A 22,344-nucleotide genomic window follows, 5' to 3' on the forward strand; every position below is an offset into this window, starting at 1 on the left:
TGTCCTGTGGACACTTTTACAGGCGTCTCTTTTACTATTGTGCTCAATGGGAAAATTGCTTTTTGGGCCCCATGAGTATTTTTTGTTGCAGTACCCAGAGTGGCCACCATGACAAAATTGTCTTCAAGCCACAGGGGGCGGTGCTACAGTTCTTGTCATACATCCATGGCTTCATGGATGATGAATGAATCCATTGAGGCGGTGTTATGCGGCGTCTGGTTTTCCACACGAAGCTGGTTTGGTTGCCTTGCGCGTGCACTCGTACCCTTTGATGACGCTGACGACAAAATACATGGAAATAAAAACGCAGTCTATGACGGACAGTTAAAATAAACATTAAAATAAACCCATTTATACCTAACTCAAAGTATGTATAATGTTGACATTTAGGGACATTAATTTCATCGTTATCTGTTGAATTCAGTGTTGTGCTACATTGTTGTGAAAGATAACACTATAAATAGCATTTATTATTATTAAATATGATGTATTATAATTATTATTAGTATTATCATCATGTCTCTTGTCCTTTCTTCTTCTCCTCAGCCCTGTTTCCGGTTGTAATGTTTTAAATAGGAACGTGATTTTACTGTTGTATACAGATAACACAATTAACAACGACGTCAGCTGTCGTGTAACACAATAACACCTGGTTTTACATGTGACTTAAATATCTTGACATGTGTGTGTGTGTGTGACAGTATATGATGGAACTTCCGCTGATCCATGACAGAACTCATCAACTGCCTATCAACTAACATGACGCGTGAACGCGCAAGGAAACCCCGTTGGCGAGGACACCAGAAAACGCGTAACACCGGAAAACTCAAACTACGTTGGGTCGCCGAACTGTCACTCGTGTTACAGGCAGACTAAAGGGACTGGGACTTGGAAGTAGTTTGGCTCATGTTCGCGTTAATTAGAGCAGAGGACAGCGACGGTTAAACCGTGTGTACATGTCGTGGACTCGGTGATATTACGCTAGCATCTCCAACCAGCTTCATTAGCCTAGCCCCGGCTAGCAAGCTAACGAGCTGATGTAGCAGCGGTAGGTTCATCAAAATGCAGCGGGGGCTGGTTTCTATTGATTCGAACTGTGTCATAATTTCATCATGTGGTCTCAGACTGTGGCTATGAAAGGCTATGATAGTTAAGTTGTGCGAGCTTTGATAAGTGCGAAGTGGCAGACGAGGAGGCGTCAGTGTGGTTGCTCAGATAAGTTATGAACACTCTCAACACTACAACCAGTAGCGAAGGCTCAGGAAGCGTCAACGCTACCAACAACAACAACGAGGAAGAGTGGGATTTGGGAAGCGATGTGTTTCTGTGCTGTCAAGAGATGAGTCCAATGGACGATGCGTTGCAGGCTGATATGTCCTCAGTCCAGACGGGACTGGACGTACACCTGCCCCTTCCCCTTATCCATGCCGGGCAACACGGCGCCCAGGACGGCTTGCTGCTGGACCTCAGTTCCCCGGGAGCATACCTCGACAGCAGCTCCCTTGAGTACAACAGCAGCGAGGGGAACAACGCTGGTCCGTTGTTCGATAGGAGGAAGAGGTCGAGGTCCAACAGCTCCAGACACCGCTTCAACGAGGTGGTGACGGAGCTGGGAGCCGAGGAGGTGCGGTGGTTTTACAAGGAGGACAAGAAAACTTGGAAGCCCTTTGTCGGACACGACTCGCTCAACATCGAACGCATGTTTCGGAAATATTGCGAGCTGAACCCAAAGGACGACAGACCCAAAGAGGTCAGAGACGGGAATGAGGAGTACAGTGGACTGAACGGTGCAGTGTCGGCGGAGACAGGGACCAGCAGTGAGCACGAAGGCCGTGGTTCTGTGGACGCGTCCACCGTGTCCCCAGATGAGAGGGAACCTGACGGCATTGAAATTAGTGTTGAGACTGTGTGTGTCCGAGGAGGGCTCTATGAAGTGGACATTAAAGAAAGAGAATGCTATCCTGTTTACTGGAAACGTGAGTATTATACAATAATAATGACATAGTCATAAATAATCATAATTCTTCCTGCATTGATTCTTGCTGCGTGGGTTTGCAGGTCCAAGATCATCTGTGCCATTCCAGACACTTTATTATGATACACCTGCTATTCTGCAGTATAATTTCTGAATATCAAGATGGGATGATAAACGTTATTGCTTATTGGTGGTGTTGGGGGGGCTCTCATTATAAAATTGCTCTCATTGCTAAATTGCCATTATCTGAATAATTGCTAACAGTATCCTCGTCTAGTTTGCCATTAACAGTCCCAGGCTTTGAAGTGTCACAAGGTGGAGCCTACATCTTTCGAAGTCATCCCATGATGATACCGATGTAATGCACAATATCGGTCTCAGTAGATCATTGTCAAAATAAGTGGACCAGATATCGGGAACAAAAAAAGTACAATCATACAATTACAGTACAGGATATAATCTAAAAACCGTAAACATCAAGTAACTGGAGGACAGATTGTACGAAGGGAGACATTTTGTGGGCTAGTGGTTAATGTACCACCACAGATCTTTTGTTTACAGCTCAGGACTTTATGAAATGTAAAAGATGATATCGGACTGATTTTGCCATTGGAAGATATTGATAGTTCGGATATCGGTTTCAAACACACACAAAAAAAGTGGTATCGGGCTATTTGATTTGAAATGGTAACTACCTGCACAGTTCAGCAGTGCTGTTCCTGGCTTAGTAATTAGCTTAGTCTTTTGGGATCATCAAAACAAACCTTGGAAGTCAGTCTATTAGGCTCAGCTGATGTGTACTAACTAATTTATGGATATTTCTAGGAAAAGGCAGGGCTGAATAGAAGGCGGTCACTATGGAAAACTGACCTCAATGAAAGGGTTCATGGGTAGCTGGTCCTTTTGAGGGTTAATGCCATGTGACATTCAGTGAAGCAGTTATTTTCCTGAATGTTCATGATGTGCTTTGAATGTAAGTCCTTTATAGACCTTCACTATGTTTCAGATTGGCCTGTGACACTGTCATGTTTGTATTTAAGTTGCCTATGTAGTGTTTGAGAGTGAAATAAACACAGGGAGATTATCTAAAAAGCACATCAGATTTGCTGATGTAAGTACATACATTTTTTCTGGGAACAATATATGTTGTGCGACTCTCACATACTTGTCAGATAGGAACCACCTTATCAAAGGAATGACTAGAATGTTCTGTGAAACTGCTGTATCTAAGTATCAGGTGTGTTTTTCCTGCTTGTCTTAAGTGTGTCTCTATATTCTGTTCTTCTACCCGTAAACTCACCACCAGAGAACCAGTTAGGAATGTCACTGTAGGCTGGCCCCTCTGGAATTACCAGACTGTAGTTATGTGAAAAATGTTAGTTCACAGAAAGTGGCACTGGCAACAGTGTTTCTTTTAAGGATATCATGTAAAATGCTCTTGAATGTGCACCTATGTGCAATTAAAATTTGCTGCTTTGTGTTTGATACTAAATATCTGCACTTTTTTTTTACACATTTTTGCAGAACAAGATCACATCCCAGTGATGAGAGGTCAGTGGTTTATCGACGGTACCTGGCTCCCATTAGAAGAAGAGGAGAGCGACCTCATTGAACAGGAGCACTTGAACCATTTCCGTGGACAACAGATGCAGGACACATTCGAGACAGATCTGGTGGTGAAGACCGTCGACAGCAAAGATGGTGAGAGAGTGGAAAGGATTAAGTATAATTTAATTTCATTGCAACACAATGTTATGAATAAAGAAATCTACAAGTTGTTGTATTCAGAAGTTTAAACGGCACAACACTGAGGCATCATTCTGCAAACTAGAGTGTGGTTTGGGGTTGGAACTAAAAAGCCACTACTTGTTGCTTGCTATTAACAAACATGTATGCACTTCTCTATTTAGTGGAGTCACTGACTGCATTGATTTTTAATCTAAATGGGCAGTGTCTAGTAAAATGTCACATACAATGTGTTGTTTTTGGGCAGTGAGGAGCTCCTTTTTATTGTTTTATTAGTTATAAATTCCATCATCTTCACAATGAAGCCAGAAGGAACATATTGCAAGTTGTAAAATGCTGAATTATGTGACAGCGCTGCCTAACAAAATGAATAGAACAGGTGCATTCATGTGTAGATTTTTGTCCTGTCATGCTCTCAGTGTAAAGCAGGTGCAGCTCATTGAGGCCTCCTTGGTTCTGGCACGTCCATCTCGCAGGGCTGGCTCAGCCAAAATGTTGTGGGCTTTAGCTGTGAAAAGCAATAAGAAAGGGGCTCATTGATTCAGCAGTCTTCTTTAGGCAGGACCTTCTGTGGTGATGAATGTGTGGGTGAGGGAATGTGGCAGATAAACAGAGCAAAACAGAGGAAAAGCGTCTATCAAAAACAAGCATATTACCATTTTAAAATAAACCAGTGAATGGCTGCTTAATTATAATATGTACACTTATATACAATTACCTTGTAGCACTAATTGATTGTATCCTAACAATAACAGCTTTATAATAACTGCTATGAATCAAACAGCGCTTCCTGAAGATCTGAAACACTTATTTCATTTATGGTACAACGTCTATATTTTCCTTCAGCTTTTTTCCTTGCCTTTTTTCTTCAGCACACTGATTGCACCATAGCGGACATTTCAAGACACTGTCACTGCAAGACTAAGCGAAGCAGAAAAAGGAAAATCGCTTGCATCTTTGATTTTCTCCTATAAATTCTTTCAAATTGCGTCACATGAGTGTTGAAAGAGAAGTGGAAGGTCACTCCTTTTCCTCAAGCGGTAGTGTTCATGTACACACAGACACTAAAATGTCTGTGTGAATGGTCACAGAGGACAAAGGGAGTGTAGTGATTATTATTATTATGGTGTGTGAAATATTGTATACAAGGGCACACGGGTCAGTTTTGTCACACTTGAAGGCCCCATTCAATGCATGACACATGTATGACCTTAGCCAGTCTAGTGAGGGTATATTTAGCAATGTGGCCATTTAATTTAAATTGATTTCAAAGTAATCTAGAGGTTCAGACATCACTGCAAGTTCATAAATCCCCTTTTTGCGATGTGTTACCCTCTGTTATCTCCTCCCCTGCTTCTCCTTATGCCTCAGTAAGGAGCGCAGACAATAGGTTAGTGAAGCAGAAGAAATATATCAGATCAGCATACCAGCGTGCTATGCAGGCATAACATCACAGTGTGGGAAGGAAGGACGACTGCTGTATGTACAGTACTATGCAAAAGTCTCAGGTCACCACCAGCTTTGTTGTTTTTATGCCTGTCAAATTCTATGATTGTTGGCATTTGGATTGGAATGATGTGACAAGTATGTAATGCTCACACATGTCTTGGATACAGGGTTCCCAGCTTTAAGAGAGCCATTTTTTATACTGCATAAATGTTTCCCTTATTTTCCGAGTGTGTTCCAGTAAATTGATTGAGAAATAATGTCACATTATGGTCATAAACTCACAGTGGTGACGGCTGTTTCGCTTGTGGGAATAGAGAGGAAGCTCTGCCTCATATTTAAGCAATTGAAGCAAGAAATGTTCACAAAGAGCGTTAAAGTTCAGGGGTTTTATTAATTGTCTGCTAATGTTTGGATTTGCATGGCTCACGTTTGATTTGGTGTTCAACAGAGAATAATGTTATTAGGAGAGGATTACTTGGACTCTCTTTAAAAGGTAGTTGGAAAGTATGAGTAGATGTGTCTGTTTGGCCTCTAACACATCAAGGAAGGTGGGCTGGTTTTTTACACTACATTTTCAGCTGCATAATTGCAACCAAGAGATTACTCGATTAATCGAGAAAATTATCGACGGATGAATCGATTATGAAAACAATCGTTAGTTGCAGCCCTATTTGAAATCATCGCCCACAGCTTATTTAACACTGACAGTCTTGTTTCATGTGTTGACGAAATCATTGCCGGCGTAATCTGAGAGGCTTCACCTTTCAGATTACGTAAACAAGTCACACGTCCTCAAACCATGTGATCTACTGCACAAAAGGTTATTTGTTCCTTTTGATGTGGATATGATAATGTGCACGGTGAATATCGCAGTCATTAGGGAATTTATGGCTCCATCAGTGAAGTGATGTCCAAATGGATTTCACTGTTTAGCTTCGCAAATAAACCTCTTGTGTACTCAGCAGTTCCCTGCTCAGCCTTTCACCTCTGCTGAAGGAGATAGTGCTGACATTTGCAAGTCTGATTCAGTGAGTGAATTGTGGAGTCACATCTGACTTTGTGGATTTTGCTGATTTGATTAACAAATTAAAAAAAAATGCTTGTATAAGTCACCCACTGTACTGATTTGGTGGTTTAATGCGTACAGATCTTTTGTTTGATTGAGTGTTTGATTCTTTTTGTATGTAACTATTTCATATTTGCATACAAACACACTAATGTTACTTATCTCAGTGCAGCAAATATATCCTAACCCATGTTTAACCTGTCTTTGTCACTTATATTTTCATGAAGAATATAAAAATAACAATCAAGGCACAGCCTAACATGGCTCAGATAATTAGGATATGTCATATATTCATATAGCACTACCCCACAGAAAGACTGTATAATTTACCTCATTGTACAGTTTCAAAAGAAAGCAATACTACAGAATAAAATCAGAGTTAAAGCAGATCTCATTACACGGTCAGAGCCGGTAGGTTTCTTGCTTTGATTTCCTAAAACAACTTTAATATGCAAAGTATAAATTATTCATTAACCCAAATGGAAACAAATGCTGGTGGATCTCAAAAGAGTCTATAAAGTATGCTCTTACAAAGTTATCCACTCAGAAGCTTTTCACTCTATTATACATACAAGTAAACACTTTCAAAGAAATGATGGTTAATGATGTGACAAGTGTGTAAGTTTTCACACTGAATACAGTATATTTCTGTCACTGAGAGTTTACCTCGGTCATCATGGGCATCTGTCAAGACGCGCTGCATTTTCGGCTTCAGACTTCCTTTGACCTCAGTCTTAAACTAAGGCTTTTTACAGCTTATTTTCTATCTACCTGCAGCCACCAGGTCCCTGGGCCTTGACGTGGTAACCTGATAGCAGCGCTGCTTGATAGATGGGCCTGTTCAAGAGTGATGACAGTGGTAGCTTGTGTGACTGACGCCAGGGTAATGGCCATTACTCACTCTTTGTTGGTTGTTAGTTCTCTCCCACCTGCCTCCTTTCTACCTCCCTTTTCTGTTCAAATGGAGTGGATATCAGAGGAGTGCTAGAACTACATGTCACAAGCGCAAACGTTGTCAAGGTACTGTAAAAAAACAAGTTTTTGTTCTTTGTTTTTGTTTTTATTTCTGCTGTGTTAGGTCTGCTAGCTTGCACCCTTTCTCTTTATAGAACCTCGGTTTCTGTGGAACTAGATTTCCTTTTTATTTCAGACCTTAGAAATCTCTTACTCTATGCTAGACCTAGGCTCAGTTACAAATGGTTGTATTAAAATGGATTTTGGCTGCTCTCTGTCATCTATTTTAGCCATAACTGGGCCTAGTTGCTAGAACTTTTCCTTCTGTGCTGTGACCGATTAGTTTGGTATTACTGCTGTAGCTGTGGCTGCTTGTTAAGGAAACCTATTGGTTTGTCTCTCTTCTCCTTGCTGGTGTAGTGGGTTTGACCACAAGGTTCAGTACTTGGGCTTTAAATCCCTTAAACAAGAGGATAAGATGGTTCTCAAATATGCCACCCTTCTTTACCCCTTTTTTTATCTGTTCAACCTTGTCTTCCACTCTCTCTAATCGCTTTCTTTCTCTCATCCCCTCTGGCAGTTTGACTGTTCTTAATGAACCTCCATCATGAGCTCTCGCACTAGAAGCAATGAACAAAGTGCTTTGTTGAGAGGCCAAGCTCAAGTGATGAACCAAACAGAGGAGCCATTGTGGCCAAATACACTGTGCAGAGTTGGCCTCATAGATGAGGGTCCGTCACTGTCCCAGTTTAGGGTCTATTGACCTTCTTAAAAAAGCTAAATGTGGAGGTTGAAGGGTTCGTGTCCTCATCTTGTAAATCTTAGCAGCAGCAGCTTTTTACCCACAGCATAATTAGACTTCACCAGAACCCTTTGTTTTTCCTGTATAACCAACTATTTGGATTAAGAGGATTACAGTATTAATACTCACATTACATTTATACTGTAAATGATATATCTCCCTAGAAAACATTTATTCTCATTTTACCAGAATGGTAGTCCATTATATATTTAATATTTATGAGAAGTTTGAGTAGCTCATCCTCTGAATCTCCTTCACCCCTCATTTCTCTGCTGTATCCTTCCCAAATGTTCTCACACTTACTTTAACAGCTTATCCGGCCCGTCTCAGTCTGTGTCACAGTCTTTGCCCTTCAGTCCCAGTCTTTAACCCCCTTTTTGAAGTTTTCCATGAGAACACAAAGCCACTTCTTTCTGTGTGACTATAGAGGATCAGCATAGGTTTTCTTCTGGCACTGAACACTGAAAATAGAAACTCTGTATGCTACTGAATCTATCTGCTTTGGTTGATCAAGTCATGAGCTTTATCTTTTTATCAGGCTGGGGAAAATTAACGTTATTCCAAAATTGACTATTACCGTTTGGTGTAACACCTGTTCCTTATCTTCTTTGTCCAGACCCTTCTTGTCCTTTCCCTTTTAGAGGTAGCTATTCATTTTCACACTGGTTGTACTCGGAAAGAAGAAATCACAGTCAGATGCTATAATTGCTTGGTATCACATGACCCAACCCATTTTGGTTGTCCAGTGAAGAAATTGGCCTGGCCAGGCATCAAAGGCCAAGCTAAACACAGACTCTCTTTGTTTGAATTGTTTGATTTATTTACATGGGAAGTGGAAGAGATACAACTACGTTTCTTTTCATTTCTTACTTCTGCCATGTAGGCATGGTGAGTGTATTGGCCAATGGCCAGTGTATTAGTAAGTAAATGTCTATTTTTTAAGGATAAATGACAAGGAAAACGCTTCTGACATATGTCACAAGCATCACCCATGGGTATTTTTCCATTAATGTGAAACATTAACATGTTTTTGTTAAACAACTGTTGTAATGCAATTATAATACTGCATTTCTTCTACAAAATATATCTTTATTGACTCTGAGAGGCAATTTTGTTTGCAACAGGAGTCACACAAAACGCACAGATACGGCATCTGTTTCAAGCTAGAAAAAAATAAATCATCTGGAACGTTGTGTTTTCCCCAAGTCCTTTCCTTCATTGTTAAGACCTTTAAATCCCTAGATTGGTTCAGAGCTGTGCACAGAGTAATGACTGTGCACTGGACTAAAGCCAACGTCTTCCACCAATCTTAAGACTTGACATGACTGCGCAGGACATCCAAAGGACATTCTGCAGTTTTATTTGTTGATCTTTGCTTCTGTTGTAAACTGAGTTGCCTCTCCAGCCATACCTCTGCTCTTACTTGCTCTAGTCATTGCTTGTACGTTAAATAACCAGGAGAAAAACTAAATCTAAAGTGACATTTATTTAGTTATGACATCACAGTCTCATTAATTTATGTTTAAATCAACAAGTGTCCTGATGATGCACAAGCAGAACAGACAAGCAAGAGCTGGAATATGCAATGTTGGTGTGTGAAAGTTTAGTGTTTATATTTCCCTTGCAGATCAATGCTCCAGGCTGCATTTGATTGAGCCATTCAAGTAAAGTCATCCTACTTGGTCTAAATCTTATGACGTGTTCACTCTCTCACACAGTGTATTGGTGAATCTTTTTACTTTACCCGTTTCCCTGGATTTTCCCCCTTCTCTTTTCCCTGAGTCCCATCATTGGCAACATCCTTGTCCTTTTCCTGTGTCCAATCATTCACTCACTCCTCTCTCTCTGCTCCCTCTCTCCTAAAGCCATTCACAGTCTGAAGTTGAGTCGAACCCATGTGGATTGGCACAGCGTGGACGAGGTCTACCTCTACAGTGATGCCACCACTTCCAAGATTGCACGCACGGTCACTCAGAAACTGGGATTCTCTAAAGGTCTGTACTCCTCTAAGGTTATTGTCCATTTAATATGGTTGTGCTTTAGCACCTTCACTGCACATTGGAGCTCACACTTTCATGGCTTCAGCTATAAATTAAAAAGTTATTTTCCCATTTCACGAGGTCAGCATCTCTGCCCAATTCCTCATCCCTTTATTCCACAATTTAAAGTTGTACTCTCTTTTCAGTGCACACAATCATTTGCAGGTATCACCAAGCAGTTATTCAAACATGTACATGTACAGTTCAGTCGTTTAAATGGATTAACCCAGAAACATCACTGTGTCCAACTGCTATTTTCAGGCACAGAGTTTGATTTAATGGCCTGAGTAACTAGAAAGGTGGCAACTGCAGTTTAACTCACTATTAGATGTTTGACCTGTTTGACTCTGTGGCGCAGTTTCATCTCCTGCTTGCAGGTTATAAGAGGAGGAGCAGGTGTTGGTTATCACAAGTGCTCCAGACACATGCTTTGTAGCGGGAAATCTCTGCAGTGCTATCAGCGAGTAGAGGGCAGCGATTTCCACTGGCTCCTTTATCACTGCCACATGGCATATGACTTTATCAGATGATAGATTCTAAATAAGGACTCATGCTCAGCCCTGAGAGATGCAAGTGCCGCCACGAGTATTGGCCCATTGTCTCAGCAGGACTTTGGCCTCTTTGGATTCACAGCAGCATGTATTTATGGTCTACAAGTGAAAAGATTGAAAATGTGCATTTTACAGCAGTACTGTAACTATTCCGTTTTATTTAATTTTACAAAAATGATAAATAAACAGCAAATCTCTTCCCTGTCCTCGCCTCCTCCAGCCTCCAGCAGTGGTACACGGCTCCACCGTGGTTATGTTGAGGAGGCCTCACCAGAGGATAGACCCCCTCAGACGACACATGTCGTCTTTGTGGTCCATGGGATCGGACAGAAGATGGACCAAGGACGTATTATCAAAAACACTGGAATGTGAGTTGCTGAGGGTTTATATGTTTATTCCTTTTGTAAGCACATTTGGAATCTTTCAGGGTTTAAAATAAGCCTTTTCCCACCTGACTCACTTTATGATTCACACGATATCTGCACCCAATTAATGTAGGGTGAGAAACAATGTCACTGAGAGATGTGATATTTGAATTGTGTTTGCCCTTTGTTCCTCCTTTTTTCTATCTCTCACACTTCTCATGCTGCCGTTTGATGACAGTTTTGCTTTTCTCTCACAGCGCAAACACAAAAGTGTGATTATGTCTTGTTCCTTAAAATGTGCTGTGATGATTGTGCATTGTGTTTTACTAACTGCTGCCGGTTTTCAAATATCAGTCTTTGTCTGGCAGGGTCTTTTAATTTCAGGTGGCCTTTTTGTTCAAAACCTTTGTCAATCAGATTATGTATAGAGTATACAAGGTAGTGATTTATTCATATGAATACCCTTTCTATATAATCGTTAAAAACGCAAAAAAGAAGCAGCTAAAACAAAGTGTTATCTGAAGCCACCCATATTATGTTCAGCAGTTGAAGTTATTTCAAGCATTTCTCTGCACCTGTGTGTTCTATTTCCTCCCCTCCAGGTTCCATGTTTCTCACTCTATTTGTTTTCTCTTACTGTTCCTCTGTCACTTGCATTGTTAATGCACCTTATCTGGTGTCAAGAAAGTAATACAAGCTTGGACTAGAGATAACTTATCAGAACAGTTAAATGCACTGCAAGCCACACAAATATAGGAACGGTGCATTCCAAGAAACGAGTGAACACATCCTATGTCTGCTTAAAAATTATGTAAATTAGTGTTTATGGCATGAATAACCAATACAAAATCCCATTTATTTCCATTTCATTTGTGTTTCAGAAATGGATATATCCCAACTTTGCCTCATAAAACAGACATTTATGTATAAGTGGTCTCATTGGGCGGGCTAACCGTTTAATAGGCCTCCTTTGTTCTTTTTCTCAAAGGCGTGTTTTTCAATGAGGAACTCTGACAATGTAAGATTTGTGTAGAGTTCACAGAAGTTCATACACTGAAACCACGGTTTACACTCTCTACTCATGCAGTAGAACAGAATGTGCATTTGTGTGTCTCTGTGTCACAATGTCGGTGTCGAGCCGCTGCCCGCCTGTGGCTTAGGCCAGCTAAGCAGGTAAAGTAGACCAAGTCTGGCTGCAGAGCACCGTAAGCCTCACTTACAGCTCTGTGTGGATTACAGCACACACAGTTTCCTCAGCCAAGAGGAAAGATCAACCTGACATGTTTAGCCTGTTTCTTGTTTTTGTTTTTACCTTTACCCTGGTCTTATAAACATCATTAATGTAGGAGGAAATATTGGGAGTATATGGCCTTATTATGCTCTGAATATGAATATACACTACATAGTCCTGTCAAAACATGCATCCGATGCCTTGTTCAGAGACCAGTCCTCTAAAAGCCTCTCCATTTACTCACATCAACACCCAACCTCACTCGCTCTCTCTCTCCTATGAGCTAATGCTTCCCTGTATCGTGCAGTCATTGCGTGTGTGTGTGTCTGCTGAACGCTGCTGCATGAGTGAGCAGTAAAACGAAGAAATGGACGTTCTGATCCTCATCCTGACAGTTAGTCAGTTGTAGCAGGCCTGAATAAACTTTAACACTGATTTTTATTGTATTTTAATGTTTAAGCTGTTCTTCTGAACTGTGTGTTCGTTGTTGTTAGGTTGAGGGAGGGTGTCAGAAAGATGGAGGAGAAGCACTTTTTAGAAAACACTGAGGAACATGTGGAGTTCCTGCCTGTCGAGTGGCGCTCCAAACTCTCTCTAGATGGAGGTCAGTGTGTGATAAATAACCATACCTGCATGTTTGTATTCTCTTTCTTTGTTTTTGTTTTAATTTAACATAATCTTAAGAGGTACAATAAAATCTATGTCTGTGTAGATACGGTAGACTCGATCACACCTGACAAAGTGAGGGGACTACGAGACCTCCTCAACAGCAGTGCAATGGACATCATGTACTACAACAGCCCGCTTTACAGAGACGAGGTAAGAGTCACACACTTCAAACATCTCTGTTCATATCACTGCTCTCCTTTTAAAAATCAAACTTCTTTATGTATTGTCTCCTCAGATTACCAAAGGACTGACACAGGAGCTAAACAGACTCTACACCCTTTTTTGCTCGCGGAATCCCAGGTTCGAGGAGCAGGGAGGGAAAGTGTCCATCGTGTCTCACTCCCTCGGCTGCGTCATCACCTACGACATCATGACAGGGTGGGACCCCGTGCGCTTCTGCCTGCAGGAGCATCACGCCGTGGAGGAGGAGCTGGACCCGCGCTGGATGTCGTACGAAGAGAGGCACCTTTTAGAACAGTTACGCATGACGAGGAATAGGTAAGGTTTCCTGAATGTAGATCAGATTTGCAGAGAGTTTGAGGAGAAGTTGGAAAAGAGTTGGAGTTTCTCCAAAAGTCTCAGGGAGCTTTGAAGCACACGTTTGAATGCAATCACTTGGTATGTTGTCTTTTCTGCACCGTGGTTTCTCATGATCAAATTGTAAAAGTTATGGTCACTTTGCATTTTGCTTTGGACAGGTTGCAAGTACTGGAAAATCAGCTCCTCACACTGGAGGCCTCCAGACCATCAGCACCTCCAGCCCTTAAATTTAAGGTAAGGAGCTTAGTTTTTGGAAATAAATATTAGAAATGTTTTTCTAATATTGCAGATGTTATAAACATCTTTACTCTGTCTCTCTTACAGGTGGAGAACTTTTTCTGCATGGGTTCTCCTCTCGCAGTGTTCTTGGCCCTGAGGGGCATCCGCCCTGGGAGCAGCTGCCACCAGGACCACATCCTTCCAACCTCCATCTGCAGCAGACTCTTCAATGTCTTCCACCCCACAGACCCTGTGGTCAGTCTCTCTCTCTGTGCCTCAGCCCACACAGAAGTTCTTTCTCTTAGGGTTATGACAATATGTTGAGTTTTTCCTGGACGTATTTGCTGAAAGGTAACCAAAGGTTTATTTCACTCCACAGGCCTACAGACTGGAGCCCCTCATCCTCAAACACTATAGCAATATCTCCCCTGTTCAGATACACTGGTAAGAGCTTCAGTCTGCTCTTAAATGTTCTTACAATACAAGTTTTCTGCATTAATGGGACTCCTCTTGTGCTTCAGGTGTAGTGCCACAAACCCCACATCCTACGATGAGATCCGGCCAACCTTCCTCAACCCTGTCAAAGAGCCAACATCGGACACTGAGAGCATTCCCAGCCCAAGCACCTCCCCTGTCCTCCCCCGCAGGCACTATGGAGAGTCCATCACCAGTCTCGGCAAGGCCAGCATACTGGGTAACGATCACTTCCCTCATTTCTTGTCCAAACCAACTGCAGTGGACAGTGCCATCATGTGGACAGATGGAGAATGTGCTCATATAATAAAGAAAATACACTGCTTCAGCTTTGCTCTGAACTCTGTCTGTCTGCCTTCGTGCAGGTGCGGCGAGCATAGGAAAAGGAATCGGAGGCATCCTGTTCTCGCGTTTCTCCCGCTCCAACAGTCAGCCTTCAGTGTCTTTAGGCCTCGAGGGAGTGGCAAACACTGAAGAAGAGGAGCAGAAGCGGGCAGAAAGTCAGTCAGCGTACGGACTCTCCACCATGACTCGACCCACTTCACCCACCAATGACTCGTCATGTAAGTTCACTCACCTGTTAGCACGCTAAACTGATCATCAGTTATTCCCTCGCATGAATATTTACTACTTTTCTGTGTGTCCTACAGTGGAGCTGGAGCGGCGCATTGACTTTGAGCTCAGAGAAGGTCTGGTGGAGAGTCGCTATTGGTCAGCAGTGACGTCACACACAGGCTACTGGTGCTCACATGACATAGCACTCTTCCTGTTGACTTTCATATACAAGCAGAGGTCAGCCTCTGACCCAGCAGAAGACGCTCCGGACCCAGAATGAGTCAGCACATCTGTTACAACTCATACACTTGAATTGTGTCTTCTAATCATGAAAGGGTTTGTCATATTCTTTTCAGGACACAAACAAATAGACTTCAATCATTTATTTTTCATGGTTAAACACACGTTTCTTTATCTCCCTGTGATCCAGCTTTTCTTATTTTTTTTTTATATTTGGAAATCATTATTGACAAACTGATGTCGTTCCAATATGTGCACTGGTTTAGTTTGTACACAATCGTGCACCCTAAGGGTGACAATGATGCACCAGGAACCCCTGTGGAGGTGAACCCTTTTACCAATATGGACAGAAGTTATATATGTATATAAACAATGAAATGAGAGTCCAATGAGTTTGATGCATAGGACTTTTTTGCACCCAGTGGAAAGAGTTCTGACGTTTGTCCCTCAGCCTGGTAGTGAAGTTTCCTTAAGTTTACTGATATTTAATAATGCTTCACCTGACCTCCATTCCAGTGACTGATTTAGAGCCTTGTGACACACTTGCCTGACCCTCTCTCTCTCTCTCTCTTTCTCTCTCTGAGACTTTTAGTTCTGTTTTTTTCTTTGACATTTAGCAGAAATAAATAGAACTGTCATCTTTAAAATAAACTTTTATTTATTAGATTTCATGACACATAATGCCCACAAGCTAATTCTATGCCTTTTTTTGTATTAGCCAAACAATGTCGCAAAAGACTTTATGTTTTTATTATTGTTGTTGTTGTTGTTGTTTTTTTTACAAAACTTGAGGCATTATTATTACTTTCACATTTTAGGTGTATATTTTTAGTTTGTCTTCCTCTAAGACATGGCACGATTGCCTATCGTTTAACAATACCTGATTAAAGCAGATACGATATGCTCGTACCACAGGAAAACCAAACAGGATTAGGATTAGGGACACACATCCAGGACTTTGTTACTTTATATTTGACATAACGTTTACAGTCACGTTACTCATGTTCCAGCGATTCTTAAACAGGGAGCTGGCATTTATAGTTCTTTTTTAAACACCGTTTATGGATCTAGATCACAGTCTTAAGATCTCTCAAAGATGTCATTGCTAGACAAGACGGTCTCACTTGACACGATCTCATCTCTGTTCATGTCTGTCTATGAGGGATGAGGCATGGAGGAGTTTGTGATGTATTTATTTCTTTAAAATAACAAAATATGTATATGTATATACATATATTTTTTCCTAATGATTTTCAGGCTCTTGTGGGCATAAATGTGCTTTCCCATCTTGGGAAGAATGGGATTGAAACTTGTGGCCAAATGCATGTGTCTCGCTTGTTGTCTGCTCCGCTTTAGTAACGCTGAGGCTAATTTCACTATTTCATGAAAACAAACGGTAAACACTCGACGGTAACTTGTTGCCCTGTTCGCTACTTTTGTGAATTGATGACTTTCTCACAGTTTGGAGAGATTAATGTGGATATTTTTTTACATAAAAAATGGGCTTTAGTCTTCAGTGATCAAAGATTTTACCAGTAATCCTGACTTTTCTTTTGCTATGGCCCTGATTAGGAAGCTTACTCTGTTTTCATTGTTAATAGTAAATGGATGTTAGGGCAGAAAAAGACATTGCAGAGCGTGCCAACACACACCTAAATGACTGTTATGTGGTCTTAATTGAATAGAAAAAAAACCTCTGATTGTGTATGGATGTCTAATTAGATCATCTATGACATAGTTGCAGTGGATAAAGACACAGAACCGACCTTAAGATGAATATTTATAGACGTACATGTGGCAGATCTGAGTGCTGTCAAGTGTCAAAGTTTCCTTTGGGCTCTTACTCGTTATGTCATGACTATAAAAGAGTGTATTTTAATGTGTTAAAATGCCGGCTGCTGCTGCTGCTGCTGCTTTTTAGGTAACACAATCAAGGGCTTTTAGGGATCAGTTCATTCTTGTTCAATGTTTGTGTAACGTGTGCAAAGGCCTACTGACTGAACCACACTCCCCCTTTAAAGCTGACAAAAGAAAAGGGAGAGCGACATGAAAGTATTTCTATATTTGACCGGATGGATCTTGCACATTTATCAGCTAAGAATTGCACAGAAATGATATAGGAGGACTAACGCTGTTTTTTTAATTTATTTTTCTTTCTCTTTTTGCATGTTCTATCGCAGCAAAAGGCAAGAAAACTGAACACAGGAATGCTATTAACCTTGAAAACCTTTAGACAATGCAACGCAAAAGACAAAAACAGATCTCTGGTTGCCTCTGCATCTTAAAAATCACACTGAATGGATTCAGACGCAGCACACACATTCTGTAAGGACAGACCTGTGTAACCATGACAGAAATGTTCCTGCCCGTGTTTGTGATTGACTGTGAGTTTCCAAAGTATATGTGAAATTTGCACTTTCTCCCCCCATGTGAGCAGTTGTTGATTTTTAGCACAGACGTTCCAGTGTCACCCTGCATGCTCAACATTGATTAAACTGGAGAAAATTTAAGATAATCAAAGGAACCTTTAAATGCACATTTTGATTTATAATTTTATATTGGGTTTTTTTTCTGTTATAGTTAAGATGAGCATCAGGGAAACGTCCACTGTAGATTATGTAAATACAATGCTTTTTTTGACGCCAGTTTGAAGCCATCATAAAGTCAAAATGTACAAGTAATGTCGTTATAAAGTTGATAAAGAAGGGTCTGCAGCCATATTTACACTCATTGACGAAGACAAACGCACACAGTGGGTGTTTTGAATGAAATGTGTTTAAATTAATGTCATTGTTCACTTTGAATGGATCATGAAATTGTTTTTTGTGTTTCTTTGTGTCCATTCCTAGAGCTGTGCAATAACCCATGCCTGTACTGGATTCTAACTGCCATCCAAAGCATTGTATTTATTTCCTTTTATTAAAGTATTTCCTCATTTTCTTTTGGGATGCACTGACCACATCTTCTTCTTCGTTGTATGTCACAGATTTATAGAAGTGGAAATGTTGAGTTTTTGGAGGAAGATGGTCCCATTTCTCACTTCCAGGCTGGTTTTGGAGGACAATAGATCCATTTGTTCATCTGAGAGTCTTGTCAGATTCTTTCCAGGTCGCCCCCCTCCTTGCGTGAATAACAAAGCTTACTTATAAATTGTAAATGGCCTTCATTGTTCAGGGCTTTTAATGCAGTTTAGCAACATCTGCAAAACATGGCTCACAGATGGGACCAGTTAGCTTTTCCTAAATAATAAATTAGTCCCTCCTGTTCTGCTTTTGGCCAGTAGAGGTCAGACATCTGTTAAAACAAAGCTGAAACAAAGACTCTTATTGATTTGTCATGTTAATATTATTTATACATATTTATCTCCTTTTAACTCACTGAGCTGTTTTAACATCATTGTCAGTTGTCAGTTGACATAGATGCATATGAAGTTGCAGTGGATAATCCAAATGCTGAAACAGATGTATTTTCTTTTACTAAAGGTGACTCATGCAGAGTTTAAACCTCTGAAAGGCCTCTCCTCCTCACATCATCCACCTCATCTCTTCTCCTCCTCCTCCTTTTTCATCCACGTCATCAGCAGCCAAGTCAGCTCTGTGTCTGACTGAACTCAAAATGTTTACTTTGCAATTAAAACACAGCCTATAAAAGGCAACGGGCTCGGCTGCCAGACACTGACGAGGGGGTCCCTCGGAGCTGTAGGGAGAAACGTTATTAATCGCTTTGATGCAGGCGCAGGTCTGAAGGCCCAGATTCCTGAGCTGGAGGACCAGAGCTGAGCTCTGAGTTCAGCGGGGGGGGAAACTGAGCCAGAAACACGGGTGATGAATGTGTCTTCACTGCAGACCACTTCAAGAGCTGGAGTGCTGCTGCTGCTGAAGCGTCTTCTCTACCTCCTTTTAATCCTCAACGTGTCATTTAAGTGCATTAAATTGCTGTTTTCCACCTAAACCAGTGAAGGTGTGAACAAAAATGTGCAGACAGAAGTATCCTCAGTGTCATGTGATCACTGTTTTCCACTGTATGGGACACTTGATGCTCAAAGTCTTAAATCCAAGTAAACCCTCTGAGTGTCTGTTCTATCTGACCAATTCTATTTAGGATTTAAAGCAATAGGGGAGAAAATTAGATACTTATTGCATCACTTTTATTAATATGTTTATGAAATGATTAATCTTTTCAATAAGGCGAGCCTGTCATTGTATTCTTGTTCATATAATGACATTAAAAGTCCCAGTTTATTGCACCTTTTTTATGATTTGTCTGCAGCTGTTATTCACTCGTGGCCTAAAGATGATTAAATATATTAGGTTATTTTACTTTATAACCCTTTAAGTGTGTGTGCAGATGTCTGGCGTGACACCAACACCTGGACGGGAGACAACATCACAGCCTGAATATATGTGATGTGTCAGGAGTAAAAAGTAAGCCCCAGTTTTTCCACCCGGGCATTAATGTGGGGATTTTTGGTGAAATATTGTGAAAGTGACAAATCCAAAATGCTGTCTTTTATAATGTGGCATTTACTCCTGGGAGTGAAGACACTCAGGGGATGCTGCTGCTGCTGCTGCTGTTATTGCCATAAAAGGAAGCTCGAGATTTTAACGGCATGTTCATTATCTCTGTCACAAAACTGCTGAGTTTTCATTCTGTGGACAGTTTATACAGCATGTATATAAAAACTGTCCATTTATCTGTCTGTAATTTGCATAGAGCTCATTAATACATTTTTTTAATAACTTTTGACACTACAAGTCTTCAAGTGTTGTCATTATTCAAGCTCCAGGATCAAAACATTGTGTTTGTATGTGGAGTAAATAATAGAAAAAAAAAATCCCTATTTCCACATTGCCTTTATAGGGTTATGTTATTTGGACAGGTTTACTTGATCGTTTCAAATGGTTTTCTTACAGCTAAGACAAGGTTTTAGGGTTTGGGGTTGAGCATTTAGGTGTGTTCCCTACACATGCACATACAGAAATAATCTTTAATCTCCATAATCTGTAAGAAACAAGGGCCATTTTACATTTGAACCTCTTTAGACTCTGTCAGGACCAGAATAGTCCTCATGAGGACTAAAAACCTGGTCCTAATGAGACAGACCCTAATTTCTGAGGTTAGTAGGATGTCAGGGTACATGAATTTAAATTGTGGTTAAAATAAGGTTAAATGTTAACTGGTTATGGTTAATGTTAGGGATGATGCTCATGAATGGAAGTCAATGCAGAGTCCTTAATAGGGTAGCTGCGCGTGCGTGCGCGCGTGTGTCAGTCCGAAAGGAAAAGTCGGATTGGAGCAGTGACGTGATGATGATGATGATGATGATGATCCGCTGCTGGAAAGAGGGAGGGGGAAAAGAAGAGGGACGGCTGGACTCCATTAAGCCAAAGCCTGCAGGAAAAGTGCTCGGGACGCCTCACTTCTTCTCCGGCGAGTTCGTGTTGGGATTTCTCTGTGTTTTCTTCCCTTTTCCAAGGCCTCATACATGATTTAAACAGGACAAAGTTTGCCCTGTGCCCGTGTAGTCGACTGCTTTAGTGTGTGTCGTTTGTCTCGTCTTTGTGAAGGTGAGTACCCACACTTTAATGTTCGCGAAGCTTTGACTTCGTTTTTGCCACTTTGAAATCATCAACACGTTCTCTTCTCCTCTGTCGCGTCCTGGTTTAGTCGCTTCTCGGGCATTTTACCGCAGTTTTCAGGAGTAATAGTCGGGTTTATTTGCTTTTACACGCACTTTTTTTGGGTGAAGTACGGACCGTACGGGGTATGTATGTGTGTGTGTGTGCGTGTGCAGCCGGGGAGTTGTTGAACAGCCTCTTTCTTACATAATGAAGCCTCGTCTCTGCTTTACCGTTACTTTAACAGGTGAAGCCTCACGTTAGTGGAGCTAATAACGTCCTTAAATGTTGAACTTGTAGCCGCGGGCCTTTGTTCTGTGCTCATTGATTAGAGAGTGTTTTCATCGCCGGGCTTCAGTGACAGCTAGCCTACAATGGCTCTTATGCTCAGTGGCTTCACTTTACATGAAAAAAATAGACGCTTTTCAGCCTCTTTTATAGCCTTACGCCATTCATAACTGTGTCCCAATGCTGTGAGAAGAAGAGAAGAAGCCAAAACCTTGTCACCTTAACTCAATGACAAGTAAGCACACAGTTTGTTCTGTTTTCAAAATTGCACTTACAGTAATTCCAGTTGAGGGGAAAAACCATGTCAGAAGTGGATAGTATCTAATTCAATCACTGTACTTGTAGTAAGATTGGAATCTAGCATTATATAATGATCATGGATGCTTTTAAACAAGTTGAAATGATGTTACTCAAGACTGACTTGTCTGTTGGTTTTAAAGTTGTACTTTGATAAAGTTGTGGCAGATACAGCAGATGTTTTGATTGACAATTACCAGTAAATCAGTGATGCAGTGTTCCTGTTTAAAACGTTCGCTTCCCTAATACTGCATACTGGTATAGGAAATTATTGTGTATCTTCATTTCTTCTCACTACAGACCTGTCACATTAGTGTTTTTTTTGTTATGGCATAGCTAATGTAGGTGGTACCCATTTACTCAAATAGCATACAACTTTCTGGTACTGAGGGAGTAGAGCAAAGAGTAAATGTACAATTTCCCACAGATGTACTGAAATAGAGTGATACATTTAGAAAACAAAAATATTTCGGCAAGATGTGTATTGTGTTCCGTCTCTGCAAAGAACACATTGCCATAAATATCAGCCTTTTTTCAACATGGCCTGGCATCCATGTGCTGTTGCTTCACCACATGCTCAGAATGTTTCCTTTCACCCCGGTGTGACAGGATTATAACTGGACATTTTTCTCACCCCTGTCTGTGGTCTTGTTTTTTTGCCAGGATGGCGCTGGATGGGATCCGGATGCCCGATGGCTGCTACGCCGACGGGACGTGGGAACTGAAGATGCACGTCACTGACCTCCACCGGGACGTGTCGCTGAGGGTCACTGGGGAAATCCACATTGGCGGAGTCATGCTCAAGCTCGTGGAGAAACTAGGTATGAGTGCACGTCGCTGAGCACTTCACAGCGGCTCTTTCAAAGCTGTAGTTAACGGGCGTGAACATACTTTAGATAACCTTGAGTCTTTTCATGTGTAATTAACGTGTAAATGGTTCAGTTTGGCTGTTGCCTTTGACCTGTTGCTCTGCTCCATCCTGCCACAGTGGGCGTCTAGTAATGGCTGACTTGTGTTATCTGTTCATATTTCTCAGGCTATAAATACCTCTCTTTTTTCACAACAGTTAGCATTCTGGGAAGTGGGATTCCACTAAGCAGACAGCACTCTGATTTGGCAAAGCTTCGAAGTTTAATGTACGAAATCAGAAGTTGGAATCACTTTATTTGTTGGTGTCTTAGGTTAAGTTTTGCATAAATATAAATTTTTATTACCTTGCAATATATATATATATATATATATATATAGGTCACTTTCCCAAGGTAT

At 41.1% G+C, this 22,344-nt stretch overlaps 2 protein-coding genes across 5 annotated transcripts in view; both read left to right on the top strand.

Moving 5' to 3' along the window:
- The first annotated feature begins 972 nt into the window (after positions 1-972).
- On the top strand, positions 973-15,175 carry ddhd1a (DDHD domain containing 1a). The gene is made up of 13 exons (XM_083910295.1): positions 973-1,976; positions 3,500-3,676; positions 9,858-9,986; positions 10,803-10,950; positions 12,673-12,782; positions 12,891-12,997; positions 13,083-13,345; positions 13,546-13,621; positions 13,712-13,861; positions 13,986-14,050; positions 14,128-14,300; positions 14,446-14,643; positions 14,731-15,175. Exons 1-13 carry the CDS (start codon positions 1,223-1,225, stop codon positions 14,913-14,915), a joined length of 2,535 nt encoding a protein of 844 aa, XP_083766421.1. The 5' UTR covers positions 973-1,222; the 3' UTR covers positions 14,916-15,175.
- Positions 15,176-20,276: 5,101 nt separating this feature from the next.
- fermt2 (FERM domain containing kindlin 2) overlaps positions 20,277-22,344 on the top strand; it is a 33,957-nt gene continuing 31,889 nt past the window's right edge. For all 4 annotated transcript variants that reach the window (XM_083908420.1, XM_083908421.1, XM_083908422.1 and 1 more), the window contains exons 1-2: positions 20,277-20,442; positions 21,742-21,899. In XM_083908420.1, the coding sequence (XP_083764546.1) occupies positions 21,743-21,899 (157 nt within the window). In that variant the 5' untranslated portion in view covers positions 20,277-20,442; position 21,742. The remainder of the gene's footprint in view (positions 20,443-21,741; positions 21,900-22,344) is intronic.

Source organism: Microchirus variegatus (genome assembly GCF_963457635.1).
Source record: "Microchirus variegatus genome assembly, chromosome: 2".
NCBI classification, from domain to species: Eukaryota; Metazoa; Chordata; class Actinopteri; order Pleuronectiformes; family Soleidae; genus Microchirus; species Microchirus variegatus.